The following is a 22,617-nucleotide window of genomic DNA, read 5'->3' on the forward strand; positions in this document are numbered from 1 at the left end:
TAGTCATAAAAAAAATAAAAAAACGGCTCTCACTAACTGAGACTTGAGCCCTCCGTTCATGGTATAGAGCCGTTATAAAAGAATCGGATTGTTCCTGAAAGCCACTCAGCATGGCCGAGTGATATTAATGCAACATGAACGTTAGCTGGCTTGGTTTATCTTTTAAAACGTGTTTAGAAATTTAAAACCAATTTAGAAATCAATAGTTATAGTTTTTATCTTTTACTTTTTCATGTAGTTTACATCCATTTATTATAAATCTTCTTTCCCACTCTCTTTTTCCACTATGCAAAAGAAAATAAATGTTTGACTAAACAAGCTAAATTTACTTCCTAATGTATAGATATTGAAAAAAGTTCTCGAGATGATCAGATATGGTTCATGTGTCAAACTCAAGGCCAGAGGGCCAAATCTGGCCCGCCATAGCTTTTATGTGGCCCTCTAGACTCCAAATTATAGAAATAGGCCTCTCCAGGTTTTCACAAATAACCACAAAATTCACACAAAACTCAACAGATCCCTGCATTTTGCTGAGTTTATCAACATTTTTGGCCAAAAACATTTACTTTCAAGTGACTTGAGCGATAGAGCAATTAATGAAAGGTTACATTTAACATCATATATTAGCGCAAATATCATAAAAATTCCTTACAAATATTTATAAATTAGCACCACAAAATCTGTGGTGTTGATTGCAGAAAACCACAAAAACCATCCTGGATGGACTGATTGGTGTGAAAAGATGTGCAATATTATGTTATTTTAAGAAACACTTATTGAATGCTGAAACACCTATTTATTGATATTTTAACAATTTAATTGCTTTTTATCAATACGATCTGGCCCTTTAAGAACATTCAGATTTTTGATCTGGACCAAAATGGAAATCAGTTTGATGCCCCTGAAATACAGGATAAAAACAAGTGAATCCTGGACCATTTTGAATGTAAACAAGAAGTGAGATATTTGCTGGTGGAATGATGTCACAGCAAAGGAAGACTCTGTGATGTCACAGGCGATGAGGTCTGTGATGTCATCAACTGCAGAATTGTATGAAACACAAATCTGCATATCTTTCATTGCTTGCAATATCACTGACCCGTTCAGACATTCGCAAAGCTCTTTTCAGGTAGTTTACCGATCAACGATTTAGTGTATTTAGGAGAAGATGTCTCATCATACGCCGATATACCAGAGTGGAGTGATGGGGCCCCATCACTCCACGAGAAGGGGAGTCCAGCAAAACCCCCAAGGCAGGTTCCCTCCTGCGGACCCGAATGCCTTTCACAGGGAAATCCAACGACTGCGATCCCTCCTGGAAATGGAAAGAGCCAGAAGTTTTGAAGGCAACCAGAAACTGGCCCACCTGGAGGCAGAACTGGAAGAGACCAAACTCCAGTTAAAAAGGCAGAAAGCTCTCAAAGAAACTTTTATTAACAAGAACAAAGAGGTCAAGAGGGAACTTGAGAGAGTAGAGAAGTTCAGTGATCCAGCGGTCCTTAACGCTGCAGTCATTGCTTCCAAGGTTCACAACGATGTGAAATGCAAGAAGAAGAAGGACTTGCAGCAAGATTTTGAGGAATTGAAGGTGGCCCACCTCCTCAGCCAGGAATCCTTTGTAGCTGAAATACAGGCTGAGAGAGAAAAAAGCAAGACCCTCCAAGAAGAACTGGACGCAGTGCAGACTTCCTACAAGGAGCTGCGCTCCAGGTACGAAGCCGACGTTTCTAAGGTGAAGCAGGAGGCCGAGACACAAAAACTTTGTGAAGCGAAGCTTATTGAGGAACGACGGCTTCTGGAGGATCTGAGAGCCGAGAAGGACCATATGTTTCAGGACATGTCAGAGAAGATCGCTCTACTGCAAGACAACGAGAAACTGTTGAAGGAAGAAATGAACCAGGTCAAACTTTCGTACAACAATCTCATCTGCCAGTACGAAAGCCAAGTTTCTGGATTGGAAAGAGACATGAAAACATATCGACAGCAGGTGAAGGACGAGAAAGAGGCCAACTCAAAAAGAGCGAATGAGAACCTGCAGCTCATCGACACACTGAGAGCTGAGAAGGAGGAGATGTTCCAAAAAATGTCTAGAGAAATCACAATAATGCAAAAGATGGAGAAGCTGCTGCTAGATGACCTTGATCGAGTTCACCTGTCAAAAGATGAGCTAAAAAGTAAGTATAATACAGACGTTATGGAATTACAGCAGCAGCTCGACACATACAAGCAGAAGACAAAGAAGGAGGAAACGGCTCTTGTAAAGAGAGAACAGAACGAGAAGCTGATCCATGAGCTACAGCGTAGATTTTCTGCTGCACTCCACCAGAAAGTAGAAAACCTGGAGCTCCAGCTAATTCAGGAGAGAGAAGCTCATGTGAAGAAATCGGAGGAGGACGTGGCTGAGCTGGAGAAAGTCAAAGCTTTGTACCAACAGCTAACCTGCCGGTATGAATCCGATGTAACCTCTGTGGAACAACAAGTAAAAAAATATCAGGAGATGAGTTTTGTGAACGAGTTGGAAAGAGCAAAACAAGATCTACTGGTGCAAGACTCTCTGAGAGGTGAGAAGGAAGATCTCCAAGGGCAGGAGGAAGAAAACACGCAGAGCCCAGTCAGCCTGGTCAAAGCTGTAAGCCAAGAGGTTTCCTCAGAGGAGGATCTATCAGGAGAAACCTTATCAGTCTCTTCCTCAGATCCGGAATCTGCGGAAGAGACTGAAATCGCTGCAGAAACCATCCTGGAGGATTTGGTCGATCCAGGCACTGGAACCATCCAGGAGGGTAAAAGGAAGAAATCCAAAATTTCTATTTGGAAAAAAATTCGAAACACATTGGGATTGAAGAAAAATAAAAGTAAACAAAGGAGTGAAGATCAGGCCTGAGAATGAGGAGAAAGACGTGCGAGAGCGGAACCGTGGACAGGAACCAAACCCATGGAGGTGGCAGCCTCTGAACGGTGAAACGCTCCGTCAAGATCAAATTTAAAAAGACAAAGTTTCCCCCCTTTGACAAACTAGAAAAAAGATCCCTTCCCAACCCAATTGTAAAAAACGTGGGCAGCGCGGTGGTGCAGCGGTTAGCGCTGCGCCTTCACAGATATGATCTGTGTGGAGTTTGCATGTTCTCCCTGTGTTTGCGTGGGTTTTCTCCGGGTGCTCCGGTTCCCCCCACATCTCCCAAAACATGTCGGTCAGGTCAGTTGGTCGCTGTAAATTGCCCCCAAGACAGTTTAAGAAACTCCAGACATGTGCAGTGTTATTGTTAAGCTAACCGGGCGTTAGCCCTTTTCCCTTCGCTGTTCTAGCAGCAGACGGCTCGATGTTTGTAGCAACACATTGATTCAAGAATTAAATTTCTTCCTTTAATAGTAATGATTTCTGTTTATTTTCACTGTACTTGTGCTTTTATGGTTTGTCCTTTAGTTTTGCCTTTTCTACTCACTTTTTGTATTGAATTGCACTGAATTGTAGCTCGCTATGCTGTTTAAGTCCCAATTTTAAAACAGATTAGCAAAAGGATTTTTCAGGGTGGCTGTGGCTCTGTGGGTAGATGGTCTTCTTGTGACCAGAAGGTTGTGAGTTCAATTCCAGCTTCCTCAGCCACATGTTGAGTTGCCCTGGGGCAGGGCACCCAGCGGCACGCTGCCCCCTGACCTGCATGTCGGTGTGTAAATGCGACTGTAGTGTGAAGCGCTTTGAGTGATCAACATGACTAGCAAGGCCCTTCATAAGTTCAGTCCATTTACCTTTGATAAATCCTGTTTTTATACCAAACATAAAGCTGATTTAACACGTTTGGACCTTTTCAGTTCGGACCCTGAAGAAGCCCAAACTTGTTATATCTGGTTTGTTTGTTATAAGAAACAAACAGGTTTTATCAAAGATAAAAGTTACTGTGTGATCTTTATGTTATGATTTAGAATAACGGATTCAAGATAGTATAACAAACTTAACAAAAAAGTGCAATTTAACATGAAAAACTGTAGAAAAGGGAAAAAAGAAGAACAATCCATGAAAGTATGAAAACAGAGAATTTAATCAGAAATCATTTCTATTTCAGGAAGAAATCGATTCTTAGATGAAGACTTTGTAATAAATATAAAGGTTTTGTGTTGTTGAGCTTATGAGTCGTCTGCTGCTACAAAAGAGAAGGAAAAGGGGCTGGAAATGCCCAATTCGCTTACATTTTAACCAGCTTTACAATAAAACTGCAAATTATGTTCTGTTTAGGATGTTGGTTGTAGGTTTTGTTTGTCAACCTGGATTTAATGCAGGAATCTGCTGCATGTCATTCCTTCTCTCTCCTCCCAATTCCTGTTCAACCCTCTCATTTTCTCTCTTTCTTACATAATTAATAGGTTACTTAACACACGCACGCACACACACACACACACACACACACACACACACACACGTCCCCTCCATGGGCTGCCACCTTATCGTGGTGGGGGGGTTTGAGTGTCCCAGTGATCCTAGGAGTTGTGCTGTTGGGGCTTCATGCCCCCCAAAGCAGACGGTCCCAGGTGAGGAACCAGACCAAGTGCAGCCCAAACATCCCTCATCATGAATACGACCGTTGGAAACGGATTCACTCAAAGAAATAACTGTTTGGATTAACATAAAAAAATCATGGAAATATTTTCCTCCTGATTACTTTGCTTTATTTCAGCACTATGTAATTCTGTTATCAAATCAAATGTGTTGGATCAACTTAACTTCTGAAGCTGATTCAACTCATTTACTTTAGTTGGACCCAATATAATTTAATAGAGCCAGCCCAACTCATTTGCAATGTTTTGGACCAAATAATTGACTTTACTTGATTAAGATGAATGCAAATTTAGTTGAAACCAACTTATTTTACAGTGATACCTTCACACTACTTAATTAAGTTGATCCAACTCATGAAAATTAAGGTTAGCTCAACAAACATGCTTCATGCTGAAAGAAAGTTATTTAATCATGTGGAAAATCTTTCCATGATTGAATTATGTTAATTCAAAGACATTTTCTTAAGTACTATTAAATTAAGTGTTTTAAGATTGCGCTATTTCCAGAAACATTGTATTAATATTATCAATATGATCGAATTTACAACAATGTTTGCCATCTTCTTTGGCAATTCATTTACTAAATTAGGACCAATTTTTACAAAGTACCTATTAAAGACTTCAGCAATATCCTCTGTTGTGCTATAGTGTTATGCTTAATACATATTGGAAAATCTCTATCTTTCTTGTTTTTATAATACTATTAATTGTATTCCAAGTACCCTTAATATCATTACAATATTTGTGCAGTAGCTCATCATAATAATAATGTTTTTGCTTCCTCGGCACTGTTGTTAACTTATTTTTATATCTTTTATATTTTTCTTCTTTTTCCTGAGTTGGGCACTTAATGAAATCCTTATAACTTGTTTTTCTTTTTACATGCCTTCTCCAAACTCTTTGTCATCCAGGGAGTCAATCTATTTTTAGATGTTTGTTTAGTGTTGTGCTCCTTTCTCTGTTCATGCCATTAAGTCATGATTCTTCTTACTCAGTCACCTGTCACCTTCATTCCATTTTGTGTTCCAACTAATAATTTACATATTGAAATGTTTTTCTCAACAATTCATGTCCAATGTTTCCATTTGATTCTTAATTATCTACTGACCCTGTAGATGTTTGAGGCTAATTGTGTCAACGCGACCAGTTTGGCAGCTAAGACGTTAGATTTTTAGTATGTGATCATAGGAACTAAAGCTGGTCCCCTGGTGATGCACTAACTGCTACCTAGATTAGACAGACAGACATATTGCATAAATAATATGTTTTTTATTATTATTCAGTTCCAGGGACTGGACTTTTTATATATGTGCTGCTTATTTTTATGTCACTTTGGCTTTGCTCTACCGCCATCTAGTGGCTAAAGAGCAGATCTTCACATATTTTACATTGAGTTTTAATATGGAAAACTATGTAATATAATTATTATATCAGCTATTAAAGATTTTAGGGATAAATATCAGGTGTAATTACAGATGAAGCTAAAATACAGCAGACTTTATGAACTAACACGCTAAATTCAATGTGAAGCAGAAAAATAATTCAACATGAAACCAAAAATCATTTCTCACACTCTATGGTAAATGTTACCATTTATTGTGTCTGAAATGTTAGCAGGCTCATTAAAAAGGTATTTTAGAAAAGGCTAAAAAAAGAAAAGTTGGTTAATTGGACAAAACTTCGAAGTGTTTGTATCTGTGCAGGACAGAAGGTCAGTGACAAACTCCAGCCCATGACGACCAACCACCCTGCCCTCTTCAGGAAGCCAAGCTTACACAGTACAGCTCTTTCTCTAATGGGCTGACTTAGCTCTTCTGTCAACAGGAAGCACTTCCAGAAATCATTGAGGAAATTTTCAATCTCTTTAGATGCTAGCTCACCTTAACAAATATCTAGAATCACCAGCCTTTGCAGTTCCATTTCCAAAATTATAAAACCTACCTCCTCTGCATACTTTACCTCCGATTACAAATGTACTTTTTTAAAATGTCACATATTTTATACTCCCAACAGCATAAACAAATACCCTTTCCAAAACAGCATGCAATGGAGTTTTACATCTTCTCAGCCTTTGAGGAGCTAGCAGGAAGTTTGTTGCATTGTGCCAGAGTACGCTGGTCTGGAGCTTTAGCCACTTTTCAACACCCTTTAGCTTGGGGTTTGCCTGGGGCATTGATTATATTCCCGCAATATCTAAACTTTATATTACAATTCTTGCAGACAGGTTGTAAACTGTCCCATAACAACAGATTAAGATTCTTAACAGTGAAATATAACACAAAACAGGTCAACAGGCTTTTATCAACAGGAAAAAGCAAGAAAGGAAAATGACCAAATGGATTTAAATTCTTTATTAATTCCTTCTGAAATTGAGTACATATATACTACTGTGTTTATTTCAATGTATGTATTTTACAGTCAATGGTGTTAGCAACAATTAATGATTAAAGAAATTCCACAGAAGAAACAAAAAAAAAAAACTGAACATTACATTAATCCCACAAATGATCTAAAACACAACGGTGCTCCACAAATTAAAATTAAAATTACTTCTGCTTCTCACCTAATTACGAGAACCAACGAAAACCCAGAAAACACCTTTTACCAACATAAATCATAGGTCATATAATTTGAACAGATTTTAAAGTGTGGTTATTCTTCCTCTCAATTGACCAGAATCCTGGTCATCAGCAAACTGACAATCAGGATAACAATTGATGTCAGATGGCCTGAAGCACCGTTTCTTTGGATTAGTCCACCTGTGTAAAAGAGAAAAGTGAATAAATTTTGTCAAACAATCGCAATATGATCTTTGAATTTACAAATCAACAGAATGACATAATTTACCAGTGTTTGGTTGTGCCCCTAGAACTAGTGGTCCAATAGAAAGAGCTGCAGAGTCATGATAAGATGCATCCCTCCTGAATCGGGCGTGGTGACCCAGATAGCAGTGCTGTTAAAGAACAACAGCAACATTAGAGACTTCTGCGGGTTTACAACTTAATTGTACATGATAAAGCTGCACCACAAACACAATAAAACTTACAGCTGTGCAGTTGTTGTTTCTCAAAAGACACAAGTGGACATTGCAGTGCAAGTAAATCTCTGTGTGGTTGGTGAAGGTGAACATCCTGAAGGAGAAACGAGACACAGTGGAGACACCGTTCTGAATCACCTCTACGGTTCCATCTTCTGGATTAGGACACCTGTGAAGCAGAAGCAGATGCATCAGTTAGACTGTCAACAAGAAGACACTGAAATAAATTATAAAGAACAACAAGATGGTCTCATTTACAGTGAAGTAATGAGATCCCAGCGGACAGGGTAGTTTGCTTGGTTGACTGGTGTGGCCCAGCAGGAGTCCAGAACTGTGGCAAATTGACGCTGATCCACCCCTTCTGTTCGCACCTCCATGTAAAACATCTCATCAACTTCCAGTTCTATGTTTCCATTAGTGCTGAAGGGAGTGAGGAAACTTTCATCCTCATAGGGGATCATCCTCACACTATATGATCCAGTGCCAGCAGGAAGCTTCTTCTTCAAAATGCTGCAGAAGAAACATTTAATGTGACAACCCTGCTAAATACGTCTGATAGGCTGGCTAAGCTATGCTAATTTGTTTAGAGGATTCAGTTATAGATAATGAATAACTGATTAAGATATAGAAGTAGAACTGGACATGATGGCACAACTAGTTAAAGGAAGCAAACAGAGAAAATGGTATCATCACCTCTCCACAGGGTTGATGCCCACAGCCATTGACAGAGCTTGAGCAAGTGGATAAACACAACAGAAATCCAGATGAAGATTCCTCTCACGGTTGATCAAACCTCCATGAGGATCCACATTCCCCTGAATAGTGTTCTCATACATGAAGTGAGTTCCATTGCTCTAAACAGTGAAATGACAGAATGCTGTCAGTCAAGTTAAGTGACCTATTGGAAGCTTTAAAGAAGATGTTCCAGTTCATGAACTTTACCCTAAGAGCTGTCCCACACAGATGGTTGTCATTGTCAAAGTGGAAGACAAGTCGTCCATCCTGAAGAGTCCCGTTGCAGGAGCTGTCTCGGAGATGGAGAGCACTGGAGTGGAAGCCCGCTTCAAACAGCTGGCAGCGAGATACTGACATGGTACCAGAACTGCTAACACATTCGATGTTTGCGTCTGCTCACCAGAGGGAGAAAAACACTTTGAGATTTTGTGATAAACTACACAAACTGATGCAGAAAAGCAAAGATTATGCTTCAAACTTGAACACCAACAGTAAAGCACCAACAAACAAATTATGTTTGGAAAATGACTATCATTACAGTTCTTCTTATGAAAAACAGAAGGTTTAAATGGTGTTGCACTTACCGTAGCTCTCGTTGTTGGGTCGATGATGGTGCTCGTCACAGAAGCAGCCGTACACACCATTTTTCTTACCACACCACTCATGCTCTGCACAGTCCAGCTGTTCACAGGGGTCCGTCTCAGCTGAGTCAAATATATCAGAAAAGGCCAAGAAAGTTTAAAAACATAAACACTGTGTAAAATCACTCATTGTTGTGATAATTTATTGAGCCAAACAAACATACCACAATGCAAATGAGAGCGCCAGTCAGGAATGCTTAGACCCAAATTGGTGCAGGTTTTCTCATAAGCAGAGACGGCAGAACATAACATGCCATTGGCTGGTGTGTAGAGGCAGAGATCGTAAACACAGGAAGTGAAAAATGGTTGGGGGTCAGAATGCAGGTGACAAGAACTGAATGGGCCGCTGGTGTTGGTGATGACTCTGCAGAGTTCTGTGTATTCTTCTATGAAGCGGCAGTCACTTAGTCCGTCACCACTACTTTCATCAGTGGATCCGCATCTAGAAAAGTTTTTGGTTATAAACAATTTAGAAACAGATTTTTGTAGAAATGTTTGCAATTGTTGAGATTTTTAGAGTAACCGTAATCACCCTGCTTGGCTTGTCTCAGATTTCCAGCTGTGGCCAAACTGGTTGTCGTTTTTGGCCAAAGTACCGTTGGGCAAAACTTTGTCATCAGTGGGATCACCATTGAAGTTCCCACACATTCCACTGAGTCTGTTCCAGTAGTTGCTGCCCATCCTGACCAGTAAAGTACTGGAGCCATCAAACTGGACTACAACATCGACAGCATCAAACACTATGTAACTTCCCTGCCTCATCACCTGACCAAACGTTCCTGCAGTCGTGGGAAGAGAAACCTCTGTCCCATTTACCTGTTATGATGAGAGTTCAGAGAGTAAACCAACTTTGGGGAAAGAAAACAGATTTTTTATCCTGTATTTAAAATAAAGTTTACCTTGACTCTCTTGTAAGGTCCGAGCCTGACATGAACACTCTCTGGAGGATTTGAGAGGTATATATCAACTGATGACACGAAAGACACAAGGTTGTTTCCTCTGTGTTTGTTGGTGGCCACGACTTTGTACTGAGTTTCATTGCTGCTGTGTCTCAAACTTTCAGTGATGATGTAAGAGCATGATCCCTGAAAATGAGCCAAGGCTCCATCAAAGGTGACGTAATGTGGGTCACCCCATACTGTACAGGTAGACATGGCATCATAACAGCCCAGCTGGCCATCTCTGATGGTGCACTCTTGTGCAGGAGTGCATGATGAGGGACTGCAGATCAGGACATTGGGTGCTTGACATTCACACCGTTGGGAGCAACCGTCTGTCCAGAAGGACTCACCAGCCTGCAAGGTCAGAGAAAAGTTAAAATATCAGGCTTTCTGACAACATTAAGAAGAAATTAAGCTTGAGGTAAGATGGCACAATTTGTTGTACTACTTGCACCATAAAATCATTAGATAACATTGGTGCAGTCATTGCCTTGCAATGGATGGGTGACTTGTGCAGTGTGTACCCCACCTCTCACCTGTTGACCACTGGTGCCATGCACCAGCACCCCTGGTGACCCTACTAGGGACAGATGTGTGAATTTGATGGACGGACGGATGGACAGACTGACTGTAAAGTCATGTTCAATAAATTAGAATATGTGTGTCAATAAGGCTCATTTGTCAGATGCAAAGTACACTATAATGCCGAAAGTATTTGCCCACCCATCCAAATGATCAGGATGGGTGGGCATCCTGATAATTTGGATGCCCATGGAAGTGATTGGAGGTGCTCCAATCACTTCCATGGCCACAGGTATGTAAATTTAAGCACCTAGCCATGCATAATTTTACAAACACTTGTGAAAGAATGGGTCGGTCTCAGGAGCTCAGTGAAGTGCAGTGTAGAGCTTGTAGCCACCTGTGCAACAAATCCAGTCATGAAATTTCCTTGCTCCTAGCTATTCCACAGTCAACAGTCAGCTGTATTATGAAAAAAATGGAAGTGCTTAGGAACAACGGCAACTCAGCCACGAAGTGGAAGGCCACGTAAACTGACGGATTGGGGTCAGTGAATGCTGAAGCACATAGTGCAAAGAGGTCGATGACTTTCTGCAGAGTCAATCATTACAGACCTTCAGACTTCAGGTGCCCTTCAGATTAGGTCAAGAACAGATCACAGAGAGATTCATAGAATGGGTTTCCATGGAGCAGCTGTATCCAAACCATCCATCATCAAGTGCAATGCAAAGCGTCAGATGCAGTGGTGTAGAGAGCACACCGCCATTGGACTCCAGAGCAAAGGAGGTGTGTTCTCTGGTGTGACAAATCGTCCTTCTCCATCTGGCAATCTGATGGACGTGTCTGGGTTTGGTCGGTTGAGAATGGTACTTGTCAGACTGCACTGTGCAAAGTGCAAATTTGGTGGAGGGAGAATTATGGTGTGGGGTAGTTTTTCAGGAGCCGGGCTTAGCTCCTTAGTTCCAGTGAAAGGAACTCTGAATGTTTCAGCATTCCAAGACATTTTAGACAATTCCATGATCCCAACTTTGTGGGGAACAGTTTGGAACTGACCCCTTCCTCTTCCAACATGAATGTGCACCAGTGCACAAGGTACTGTCCAAAAAGACATAGATGGCAGAGTCTGGTGTGGATGAACTTGACTGGCCTGCACAGAGCTCTGACCTCAACCCAACACATTTTTGGGATGAATTTGACCAAAGACCAAGACCCAGGCCTTCTCATTCAAAATCAGTATGTGAACTCACAAATGCGCTTCTGGAAGAATGGCCAAAAATACCCATATGGACATGTGGACAGTCTTCCTAGAAGAATAGAAGCTGTTCTAACCAATGGATAGCAGTGGGATATCACTTAAGCTCATATGAGATTCAAAGCAGGTGAGCGAATACTTCTGGCAATATAGTGTACCTTTGGAAAAATATTTAAGACCCCATCTCTTAATCCACCAGTGCTCTATTGTTCGGCAGGGTCACACTGATTTCAGTCCATTGCAGGGCAACACAGAAACAGACAGGACAAACAACCATGCATGCACACACTAACACCTAATGAGAATTTAGAGAGAACAGTCCTGTTTTTGCACTGTAGAAGAAGCCAGGGTACCTGGAGAGAACCCCTACATGCCCAGGGAGAATATTCAAACTCCATACAGAAAGACCCCGTGTCTATCCAATGTTCTATTTCTTGGAAAACTATGGCCTGTCTTTTATGTTAATTCTGAATTAATGACTACTTCAAAACCTTTCTGAACAGTACATTTGCTAGACATGCCTATAATTTTTTTACTTGCACATCAGTTTGAACAATACTTGGTAATTTACCAAAATAAATTGGAAGTGAAAGAACGTGATACTTTCAAATAAATAGAAATTGTACCAAATGATGAATTAGATTTGTGGAGTTCCACAGATCTCTTCTAGATATTTGGGCTGATCCTTCATTTTGCTATGTCATTATGTTTTAGTTGTTGACTTGAAATGCAACAACTCAAATGGACGTGAATATTTCAATGCCCCATGAAAGTGTTTTTTAGGACTCAGGGTGCATTCACACTGCAGCCTGAAGTACCCAATTCCGATTTCTTGGCAAGTTCGATGTTGTTGCCGGAGCCGTTCACACTGCCACACATATGCAACCTGTATGTGTTCTGCAGTCTGAGCGGGCAAACAACCTGAAAGTATTCTGCATGCGCAGTAGAGGGCGCAATAGCGTCAGCGTTCTCAGTGTTCTGCCAACTGCCATAAAAAGAAGAAGTGCTCAGGGTTTGCGGAAGTAAACATGGAGGCTAACAGTGGAGCTTAGCTTACATATTTGAAGTTGCAGGACATTAACAATTTCATCCTCATTATAGTCTGTCAAAGTTCTCGTTTTTCTTCCCGCTTGCGCGTATCAAGAGGCAGAACAGTGAGATTTGTTGAGTATCAGTGACGTTCATTTCGGACGAATGCGGCCTGGACGTTAGGTCACATTTGAATCGGATACGTATCGGATATGGGTCGCATTCGAAAAGAATCCGACCTGTGCTGTTCACACTGCCATGAAAAGATCAGATACAGGTTGCATTACGTTAAAAAAATCGGAATTGGGTCAATTCAGGCTGCAGTGTGAACGCACCCTTAGCTTTCAACTTTCAGAGCTAACTTGATGAAGAATAAAGTTACATGAAATGACCTACATTGAAATAGAATCCATCATACTGGCAGCCACAACTCTCCACAGGGACACAGCTTGTTCCACTCCTGGAAAAACCTTCATCACAGAAACATCCCTCAGAGCAAACATGGTCACAGGCAGCATCGATGCTGCTGGCACAGGTGTTGCCACAGTCTGTTCCACACAGCTCATAATGACTGTTGGCTGGGCACTCAATACCTTTACACATGAGGGAAAACAGATTGAAGAGAGTTCAAACTTTTGAGGAACATGCTTGTTTGATGGATTACTTTAATAGCACACTGCCTTCCATACTCACTGCAAGTGGTGCTTTGCCTCCAAGGGTAGATTCGGACATTAGCAGACTGACAGGCACTGACGTATGTCTCAATAGCCCTGCATAAAAGATCACTGCCTTGACTTCCCAACACGCAGACATCGAAGACGCAGTCACTGAAATATGGTGCTGGATCCACCTCCTCGTGGCAGAAGCTAAAGGGGCCGTCAGCTGCCTGAATCACCTCACACTGGGCCCTGGCAGATCGGTCATCATTGCATTGTGCACATGAAGAGCCACAGCCGTCACTACAGGTGTAGTTCCCAGGAACCTTCCAAGCTGCTCCAAAAACATCTGTTGAGTTGGACAATGCTCCACTTGGGGTGTGGAAGTCATCATTTGGATTTCCATTAAAGTTTCCACAAAGTCCACACATGTTTCCTCTGATGAAGAGAAGATAGTTTGAATCAAATTTAATGCAACTGAATAATGATGGGAGACTCAATCAAAGGCAGGAAAACACAACAGTATTACAAAAGTATTGAAAATAAATAGGACAAGACATGTTTAAATTGGTATTTTCAGTCGCGAACTTGCTAGCTGTGTTGGTAAAATGTCCTTAACAAGCTTGTTAGGTTGCAGGCAAAAGTTCTAAAATATCATTAGAAAGCTAGTTTGCAACATTTGAATCTAAGGTTGTGAGCTTTTGACAATAGCCAAGTAAAAGCTTTTCAAATAAGATCAAATTTGATCAGATATACTTTATTGATCACTGAAATTGGGAAATTTTTGGGCAGTGGTAGGTTGGCATACAGAAAACAAACAAAAATCCTTTGCAAAACTAAAGTACAAAATATAATGTACATTTTACAATAAAACTGCAATCTAAAAAATGTACAAACATTCAATCATTCAATACTCTTTAAACAGTCATAAATGTGCATAAAATTGAGCAAAATTAAATTTAACATAATTTGAGACTTAGGTTTTATGAAAGAGTAAATAGGCTACCTGTAGTCTGGAGACACAGAAATGGACACTGTGCTACTTCCATCATACATGACGCTCAGTCCAAAATCTGTTTTGACAAATGTTTGGGATCCACTTCCAAAAATAGACAGACCTCCATTGAAGACCACAGGCAGGTTTCTTGTGATTCCATTCACCTGTGAAAAAGAAAGTATTTCATGGAGGATGTTCATGAAATGAATTCTCTATGTACATATATGATGCAGACATTCCAGAATTTAACAGTTTATGAGGTTGTGACAAGAATAAATGTTTGGCATTTTAAAAGTACTTTGTAAAAGTACTTTACAATCTACTTCATACAGTTTAATCATCAGCAGCACTCTTTTGTCAGCGAAAGGTCAACTTACCTCCACAGTACCCTTCTTGTCTCTTGACATACGCACTTGATAGCCAAAGATATCTACAAAAACTTCAGCCGTGATAGAAACTGGCAGTCCAAACCACGGTTCATTCTTTGCTTCTACAGAAAACTGGTGAAGGTCCACAGTGTCATTGCAAACTGTTGCCAGAACATAGCGGCAGGTTCCCTGGAAGTCGTAGGCCTTGCCATCAAAGGTCAGGTAGTGAGGGTCTCCAGAGGCAGAGCAGGTGCCATGAGGGTTGGGATGGCAGCCAAATTCACCATCCACAACATTGCAAGACTCCTGAGGTCCACATGTTTTTGGGGAACATTGGACTATACCAGTTACACCATTACAGGTGCAAAAGCTCTGACATTCTTCCCCATCCCAGAACTGTTCACCAGCTTGCCGATAGCGTCCATCATGAAAGCATCCACAGGATGTTGGAGGCACACACTGGTTACCATTGAGGACAAACCCATCATCACACTGGCACCCCTCCTGGCATTGAGTGTCACAAGTGAAGGGGAAGGAGAGGCTGGGGCAGCAAGATGGACATGAACTTCCACAGAGTTCATAATGACTGTTTGATGGACAGGTTAGTTCTGTTGGGGGCACAAAGGCAAAAGAAGTAAAAAGTGATGAATATGTTCATTTCAAAGACATCTCTATCAAATGTGGTTCTAGAACTTACCACAGCCTGTTGCATCCCTCCACTGTCCCAGGGATACACTGTTATGTTGACACATCAGTGCATAATCTCGTAGGACCTCACATAGTGTTGATGTTGGATCATCAGAGCGTTGGAGGATATCTATACATGCATCTACCTGCTGCCATGGGTTCACTGCAGCCCAGCATGATGTAAATGGTCCAGTGTGTGAAGTAAGAACTCCACAGTATTCAGTGGAATTGAAATTAGTTGTAGAGTTATGAGGTCTGTTTACCACGCAGTGATCTGCCAGGGAGCCATCTCGCCAACTGTCCCCAAACACCTGGGGGTCACTGACCAGAGTGCCATTGGGTGTACGGAAATCATCATGCTGGTCACCATTGTTGTTTCCACAAAGTCCACCTAGTGTACCATTGTAGACACCTGGTGCAGTGACACGGACAAAGTGAGGCCAGACAGTCTGCAGAGTTACACCAAAGTCTGTGTGAAGGATGACACTGTGAGTGCTGCTTTGGAAGATACGGATTTTGTTGGACCAAGTGCTGAATGGCAGTCTGATCAGCTGTCCATCAACCTTTAGCAAATTGAAACAGAAAACTTTTAGAAATTTTCAATGCAGATTTGCTAAACACTTGAAATGTGTAGAGGAATTATCAGAAACATAACATTCAAGTAGTATGTACTTAAAAAAATTCAATGTAATAATTGTTTGTGGATATAGTGTGAATAGTTTATTCACTACAAAAGTTGAAGATCATTAATTAAATTGAGCTAATAAAATGTTACTCATTTTTTTCTCCTTTGCTTATTTTAGATATGTCCACTCAGGATAATTTTTTTCCTGCACAAAAGGGATTAAACTTATTATTAGTAAACCCAAGTTCTGGTTATTATGCATTACATGGAGTACAAAATCGAAAACATATACTGTTTTCAAAATTTGTTTACTGTGTGAACATTAGTTATCTTACTTTACTAACATAAGAAAACATACGCTAATTTTCATTTCATGTTGTTTTATATGTAGAAATCTATTTGTCACTCACCTTCACAGTGCTATTAATTGTCATCTCAATATCAACTTGTGTTCCTTTTGCCTCAAACTTTAGCACATTGGTGAAACCCTGTGGCCCCTGTGGAACTTTTTCCACATTAACCAGGAAGTGCGAGTGATCAGAGGATCCCATAACTTTGGCAAGAGTCAAGCGACATGCTCCTGGGTACTGGTACATTACTCCATCAAATGTATGATATGATCCTGGGCCTCTGATCCAACATGTTGCAAAACTGTTTGGTATACAGCCTCTTACTCCATCCTCCACCATGCAGGACTCATATGGACCACAGCTGTTAGAGCTGCAAGTCATGGAAGCAGAGCGGCATGTACAGCGCCTCCCACAGTCTGTATCCAGTATGACAGTTTCTCCTGAGTAGTAGTAGCGACCCTCAAAGCTGCAGCCACAGTCAGCATGAGGGACACAGACCCGTCCACTCAGGAGGTAGCCTGAATTGCAGACACAGCTCTCTTGATCAGGCAGGGGGCAGTTGTCAGTGGAATTGGGATTGACACATGTAGGTGGACATCCTGTACCCTGGGCCTCAAAGTGGCTATTGGCTGGGCAGGGGATTTCTAAACACAAGAAACATTTATTCTCAAACTTTGAATATTTAACACCACTTGCATTTCAAAATAATTGCAAATGACTGGCAGACATACCACAGAAGCCAGGACGCCTCCAGCTTTGAGGCTGGATCCCATTTTGTTGACACTGACTTGAGTAGACATTTAGGGCTTGGCAGAGAATGGGCTGATACCCTTTGCCGACACAAAGATCATACACACAGCTATCTACAAAAAATCCTGGAGGGAGTTGTTGATGGCATGCAGCAAACGGTCCTGTGCTGTTCTCCAGTATACCACAGTGGGCAGAGTTTCTGTATAATGTTGCCTCAGATTCTGTGCAGCCGGCACAGGCCAGACCTTCACACTGAGGGTCACAATCAAGCTCCTCATCACCAGATGCTTTCCAGCTGTTGGCAAAAACCACATCAGAGCTCACCACTTCACCCTGAGGGGTTCTAAAGTCATCTTCAGGGTGATTGTTGAAGTTTCCACAGAGCCCACATGTGCTATTTTGGTAAGTGTAGGGCACACTGATCTGGACATATAAATTTCTGTCATATAACACCATCAGGCCAAAGTCAGTGCTGACGATCACAGAGAAACCTGACTGATAAACCTGGATAGAGCCGTTTCTGAGGGAAAACGGTACGGTTGCAAAGCTTCCATTGACCTGTAAGGATGGCAACAAAAATAGTTACAAATATAAACACAATAAAATAATTTAACATCTGTGTTACAGAAAGTAAGAAAGTCCTGATACCTTGGCCTGACTCTGATCTCCTTTAATAAGCTCAATAGTTTCATCATGGACAAAGACTTTGACCAATACTGGCCATGAAACATGAGTGCTGCCCTGATGCTCGTTCTTCCCCTCCACTCTATAGTAGGGCAGTCCGTTCTGACACTGCTCTGACAGAACGTAAGTGCATGTGCCTTGAAAGCTAAACCTTGAGCCGTCAAATGTGCGGTAATGTGGATCTCCACTGACGGTGCAGGTTTGTCTTTGCACTGTCTGGCAGGAGTACTGAAAGGCAGCTGGCCGACAGATCTGGGAGAAGGAGCATCGCGTGTTGAAGCATTGCAGCCCTTGGTCGGTGCAGGTGCACCTCTGTGTACAGGTGTTATCACTCCAGAAAGAGTCGCCAAGTTGAACGGTTTGACCTTTAAGCATAAAAGAGAACATAGTTCATTTTAAAGCTGCTGTAAAGATAAATTAGTTTGGGGTGGTGTTTCAAACATCACATTTAGAATGATCTAAAAAATGAAGGGTTAAAGAGAAAGAACTAAACCACTGGCGTAGCGGATGAGTTGAAGTCTGCTGAGGTGTCCACTGTCTTTTGTGTTCTGGGCGTTTTCTGAATGTTAGGGGCAGGTGTAGCTTTTCTTTTGGGATAGGCTGGGGGGACAGCCTTGCTTAGGGGAGAGGCGTTGTTTGGGAGATTCTGATTTCCCATGTAGTTTCTGGTATCTAGTGGCTCCGGTTTTGTTTTAAGGCAGTGTCAGGGGGTCTGTGTGGTTTGGTTTATCTGGCCTGGGTTGTTTCGGGATGTGATGGACTTGACTTCACGGTGGATTTTGGTTTTCACTGTATGGACTTTTTGCTCCTTATGAGTGTGGGCTTTCTGAAAGGGCTGTTTCAGGCTGATGTAGGGATGTCAGGCATGTGCTCTTGGATATGGATGTTTTGGAGGGGTTTTTTCCAGGGGGGTGGGCTTTTGCAGGGGTTTTTTGATTTTTCAGGCTTGGTGTAATGCATCTACACAATGTGGGATTTGTGTGGAGCTCTTGTTTTGAGACATGCTTTACCCTCCTCTGTGAGGTGCTGCTCTGTGGTGACTTGTTTTGTTTTGTGTCACGCAGTTGCTGCATATTTGTCGGCTGCACGTCTGTGATTCAAATCTCCTGTGTCACCACATCCCAAAGGTTTTCGATTGGATTGAGATCTGGTGACTGTGGAGGCAATTCTGAGATGTTTCACACTTTATGACATGGCGCATTATTCTGCTGGAAGTCGCCGTCAGAAGATGGGTACACTGTGGTTATAAAGGGAAGAACATGGTCAGCTACTATACTCAGGTAGGCTGTGGTGTTGACACTCTGCTCAATTGGTACTAATGGGTCCAAAGTGTGCCAGGAAAATACCCTCCACAACATGTCACCACCACCACTCTGAACCGTTGATACAATCCATGGTTTCATGTTGCTGACTTCAAATTCTGACCCAACCATCCAAATGTCGCAGCAGAAATCGAGACTCATCAGACCAGGTGACATTTTTTCAATCCTCTTTGTTCCAATTTTGGTGAGCCTGTGTGAATTGTAGCCTCAGTTTCCTGTTTTCAGCTAACAGGAGTGGCACCCTGTGTGATCATCTGCTGCTGTAGCCCAGGAATCAACATGTTGTGCATTCAGAGATGCTCTTCTGCATACCTAAGTTGTAACGAGTGGTTATTTGACTTTCTGTTGTCGTTCTATCAGCTTGAACCAGTCTGGCCATTCTCCTCATGTTTGTGGTTGGGCATGTGTGGCAGCGTCTACAACCTCCCTGGTGGCGAAGGGACAGCCACTGGGTGATTGTCTGGGGTCCCACCCACTGGACTGGTGGAACAGGGAGGACTCTGCATGCTGGGCCTCGGCTGTGGTGTGTTGGGGAGCTCTAGGGAACCAGGAAGGTGAGGGTTGTACACATCCCCCATCGCTATGGTGTCATGGAATTGTGTAGCTTCGGAGGAAGGGCGATTGGGTTAAGCACATTCCCATGGCGTGCACTGGATGCGTTGGATAGTTGGCTCTCGTAATGATTATAACAGCGTGAAGCAGATTTACTGATGCCGTGACGGCCACAATTCAAGCTGGAAAGCGGGTTGCGCCACCAAGCTGTAGCCATGTAGGGGCTTGTCCTCCCACGATGGTACCTCCAGCACCTCGTCCTCTGTTTCCCATTGTCTGAGACATTCGCTGGGCACATCATCTGTTGAGGCTTTGTCTTTGGTGTATTTATGGAACTTGGATGTTTCATCCTGGACAGTGGCTCTCATACTCACTAGTCCTCTGCCTCCTTCCTTACAGCTCGTATACAGTCTCAGGGTGCTGGACTGTATACGAGATTGATATATATATATATATATATATATATATATATATATATATATAATAGTATAAGAGTTTTAATAGCTCTGCTGTTAAACCATGAAACACGGATTGGAGTTGTACCTTTTTTCGCTGATATATGTGTTCATTGTTACAAAAAGGTACGCTATGTGACTGTGTTCTTACCACCGAAATTGCATTCATGATTGACACAGAAGGCCCAGCGTCCGGGTTCATTGACATTACTGCCGTGACGAAAAACTGAGTTAGGTCCAGTTGCCTGACTAGAGAATGATCCACGGATGGTGAAGTGGTGAGGGGAATTGATGGTGTCATATCCAGCCTGGAAATGTGCATAGATATATAAGTTGTCTATATTTCATGGAAACATACATCTGCTGGACCAAGACAAGGCAAGTAAAACAAACATATAGTTTAGTATATGAATATCTAACCTGTACAGGCGATGATGTGGAGGCTATTGAGGCTATTGACCCATAATTCATCAGCACAAATGAAGAATGGTTATTGGTAGTCAAGACTGCCTGAAATGTTGTTTGCTGGGAAAAATAAGTGTATTTATTGGAGATTAATTTGCAGATTATACATAGGTTGTTTTATTTGTAGATCAAATAGGTTTCACCAGTTAAAAACAGATCACTTACTGTTCCAGTCATTGAAAAATAGGCAACTTCATGCCATGTTGCTATAAAGATCCAGTTGGCCTGAAAGTTAAGATCTGGGAAGTACGTGTTGATGTCCTGTGTAACTTGCTGGAGAAGAGAGCCGTTGGTGTATTGAACATAGTAGATTTCACCATTCTCTCTGTTGTCTAAATCAGTCCAGAATGGAGCAATGATGTCTCTGGTTCCATACATTGGAAAATGTTGAGGAAAATAACTTGACCATGCTGCATTAAAGGTCAGATGTCCGTTCTGGTTCACCTGAAAAAAATATAAATTAGGTATCACTATTTATACTATTTTGCAAACATTTACAAAAGTGAGGTGACATACATAAATCTGAGGGTAAGACTGCCCGAAATACTTAAAGGATTGTAGGAGAGGAATTCTAGGTGAGTCTCCATCATCTGATTCAGACATTATTGTTCCACCAATTGGATAGAGGGGTCCTAGAAAATACAAGAGAGAGAACTTGATGAAATTAGATTCTTTTTGGATAACAAAATCAATCTAAAAGTGTCAATGTTGTAACACAGTTTCTTTATCTAGACATAGAGTGCAAGATTATATGGATACTTTGTGTCACTCAAGCTATTAAAAACAGATTTCACTGAACGTCAAGACGAGACTGTCAGAAATAAAACCTATTTGATATGAATGGAAATATTTAGACCATTAAATTCATTGCATTGCATAAAAATTTTTTGTGTAACTGCCTTAGTTTTAAAACAGTACCTTCTTCATCTCTATTCATTTTATAAGAATGACTAACATGTTTGTATCAATTAATGAAAAATTGAATGAGTAATGAACAAAATAATAGCTACAGGCAAAGGAGGATAAGTCTAAAACTTCAGCTTGCCTCGATTATGAGTTGTCACTAGAGCTATAAAAAGACAGATATCATTATGATGTAAGGATCAAGCCGTTACATTAATTAGAATAACTAAAGTTTCACAATATAATGAATACTTATGAATCAATTCATTGATTTATATATATATATATANGCAGCCAAACTCACCCCCTACAACATTGCAAGACTCCTGAGGTCCACATGTTTTTGGGGAACATTGGACTATACCAGTTACACCATTACAGGTGCAAAAGCTCTGACACTCTTCCCCATCCCAGAACTGTTCACCAGCTTGCCGATAGCGTCCATCATGAAAGCATCCACAGGATGTTGGAGGCACACACTGGTTACCATTGAGAACAAACCCATCATTACACTGGCACCCCTCCTGGCACTGAGTGTCACAAGTGAAGGGGAAGGAGAGGCTGGGGCAGGAAGATGGACATGAACTTCCACAGAGTTCATAATGACTGTTTAATGGACAGGTTAGTTCTGTTTCGGGGCACAAAGTGAAAGAAGTAAAAAGTGATTAATATGTTCATTTCAAAGGCATCTCTATCAAATGTAGTTCCAGAACTTACCACAGCCTGTTGCATTCCTCCACTGTCCCAGGGATACACTGTTATGTTGACACATCAGTGCATAATCTCGTAGGACCTCACATAGAGTTGATGCTGGATCACTGGAGCCCTGGAGGATTTCTACACATGCATCTACCTGCTGCCATGGGTTCACTGCAGCCCAACATGATGTAAATGGTCCATTGTGTGAAGTAAGAACTCCACAGTACTCAGTGGAATTGAAATTAGTTGCAGAGTTACGAGGTCTGTTTTCCACGCAGTGATCTGCCAGGGAGCCATCTCGCCAACTGTCCCCAAACACCTGGGAGTCACTGACCAGAGTGCCATTGGGTGTACGGAAATCATCATGCTGGTCAGCATTGTAGTTTCCACAAAGTCCACCTA

The 22,617-nt window shown here is 41.6% G+C and overlaps 2 protein-coding genes across 2 annotated transcripts; one reads left to right on the forward strand and one right to left on the reverse strand.

The window, feature by feature from the left end:
• The first annotated feature begins 1,159 nt into the window (after window positions 1-1,159).
• LOC106941747 (cingulin-like protein 1) lies at window positions 1,160-6,352 on the forward strand. Its single transcript, XM_015024861.1, has 2 exons — window positions 1,160-2,780; window positions 6,252-6,352. Exons 1-2 carry the CDS (start codon window positions 1,169-1,171, stop codon window positions 6,350-6,352), a joined length of 1,713 nt encoding a protein of 570 aa, XP_014880347.1. The 5' UTR covers window positions 1,160-1,168.
• Window positions 6,353-7,028: 676 nt separating this feature from the next.
• On the reverse strand, window positions 7,029-21,244 carry LOC106941748 (alpha-tectorin-like). Its single transcript, XM_015024862.1, has 22 exons — window positions 21,130-21,244; window positions 20,779-21,057; window positions 20,569-20,673; window positions 20,300-20,456; window positions 17,784-18,184; window positions 17,117-17,693; window positions 16,446-17,029; window positions 15,421-15,973; window positions 14,733-15,331; window positions 14,365-14,519; window positions 13,396-13,796; window positions 13,099-13,295; window positions 9,861-10,256; window positions 9,494-9,777; window positions 9,126-9,403; window positions 8,905-9,024; window positions 8,528-8,712; window positions 8,279-8,439; window positions 7,844-8,095; window positions 7,595-7,754; window positions 7,396-7,501; window positions 7,029-7,307 (listed from the first exon to the last, which is right to left on the reverse strand). The coding sequence occupies exons 1-22, from the start codon at window positions 21,214-21,216 to the stop codon at window positions 7,213-7,215; spliced, it is 6,132 nt and encodes a 2,043-aa protein (XP_014880348.1). The 5' UTR covers window positions 21,217-21,244; the 3' UTR covers window positions 7,029-7,212.
• Between the last annotated feature and the right edge of the window lie 1,373 nt (window positions 21,245-22,617).

Source organism: Poecilia latipinna, unplaced genomic scaffold (assembly GCF_001443285.1).
Source record: "Poecilia latipinna isolate Pla-1442-1.1 unplaced genomic scaffold, P_latipinna-1.0 Scaffold3840, whole genome shotgun sequence".
Lineage (NCBI taxonomy): Eukaryota > Metazoa > Chordata > Actinopteri > Cyprinodontiformes > Poeciliidae > Poecilia > Poecilia latipinna.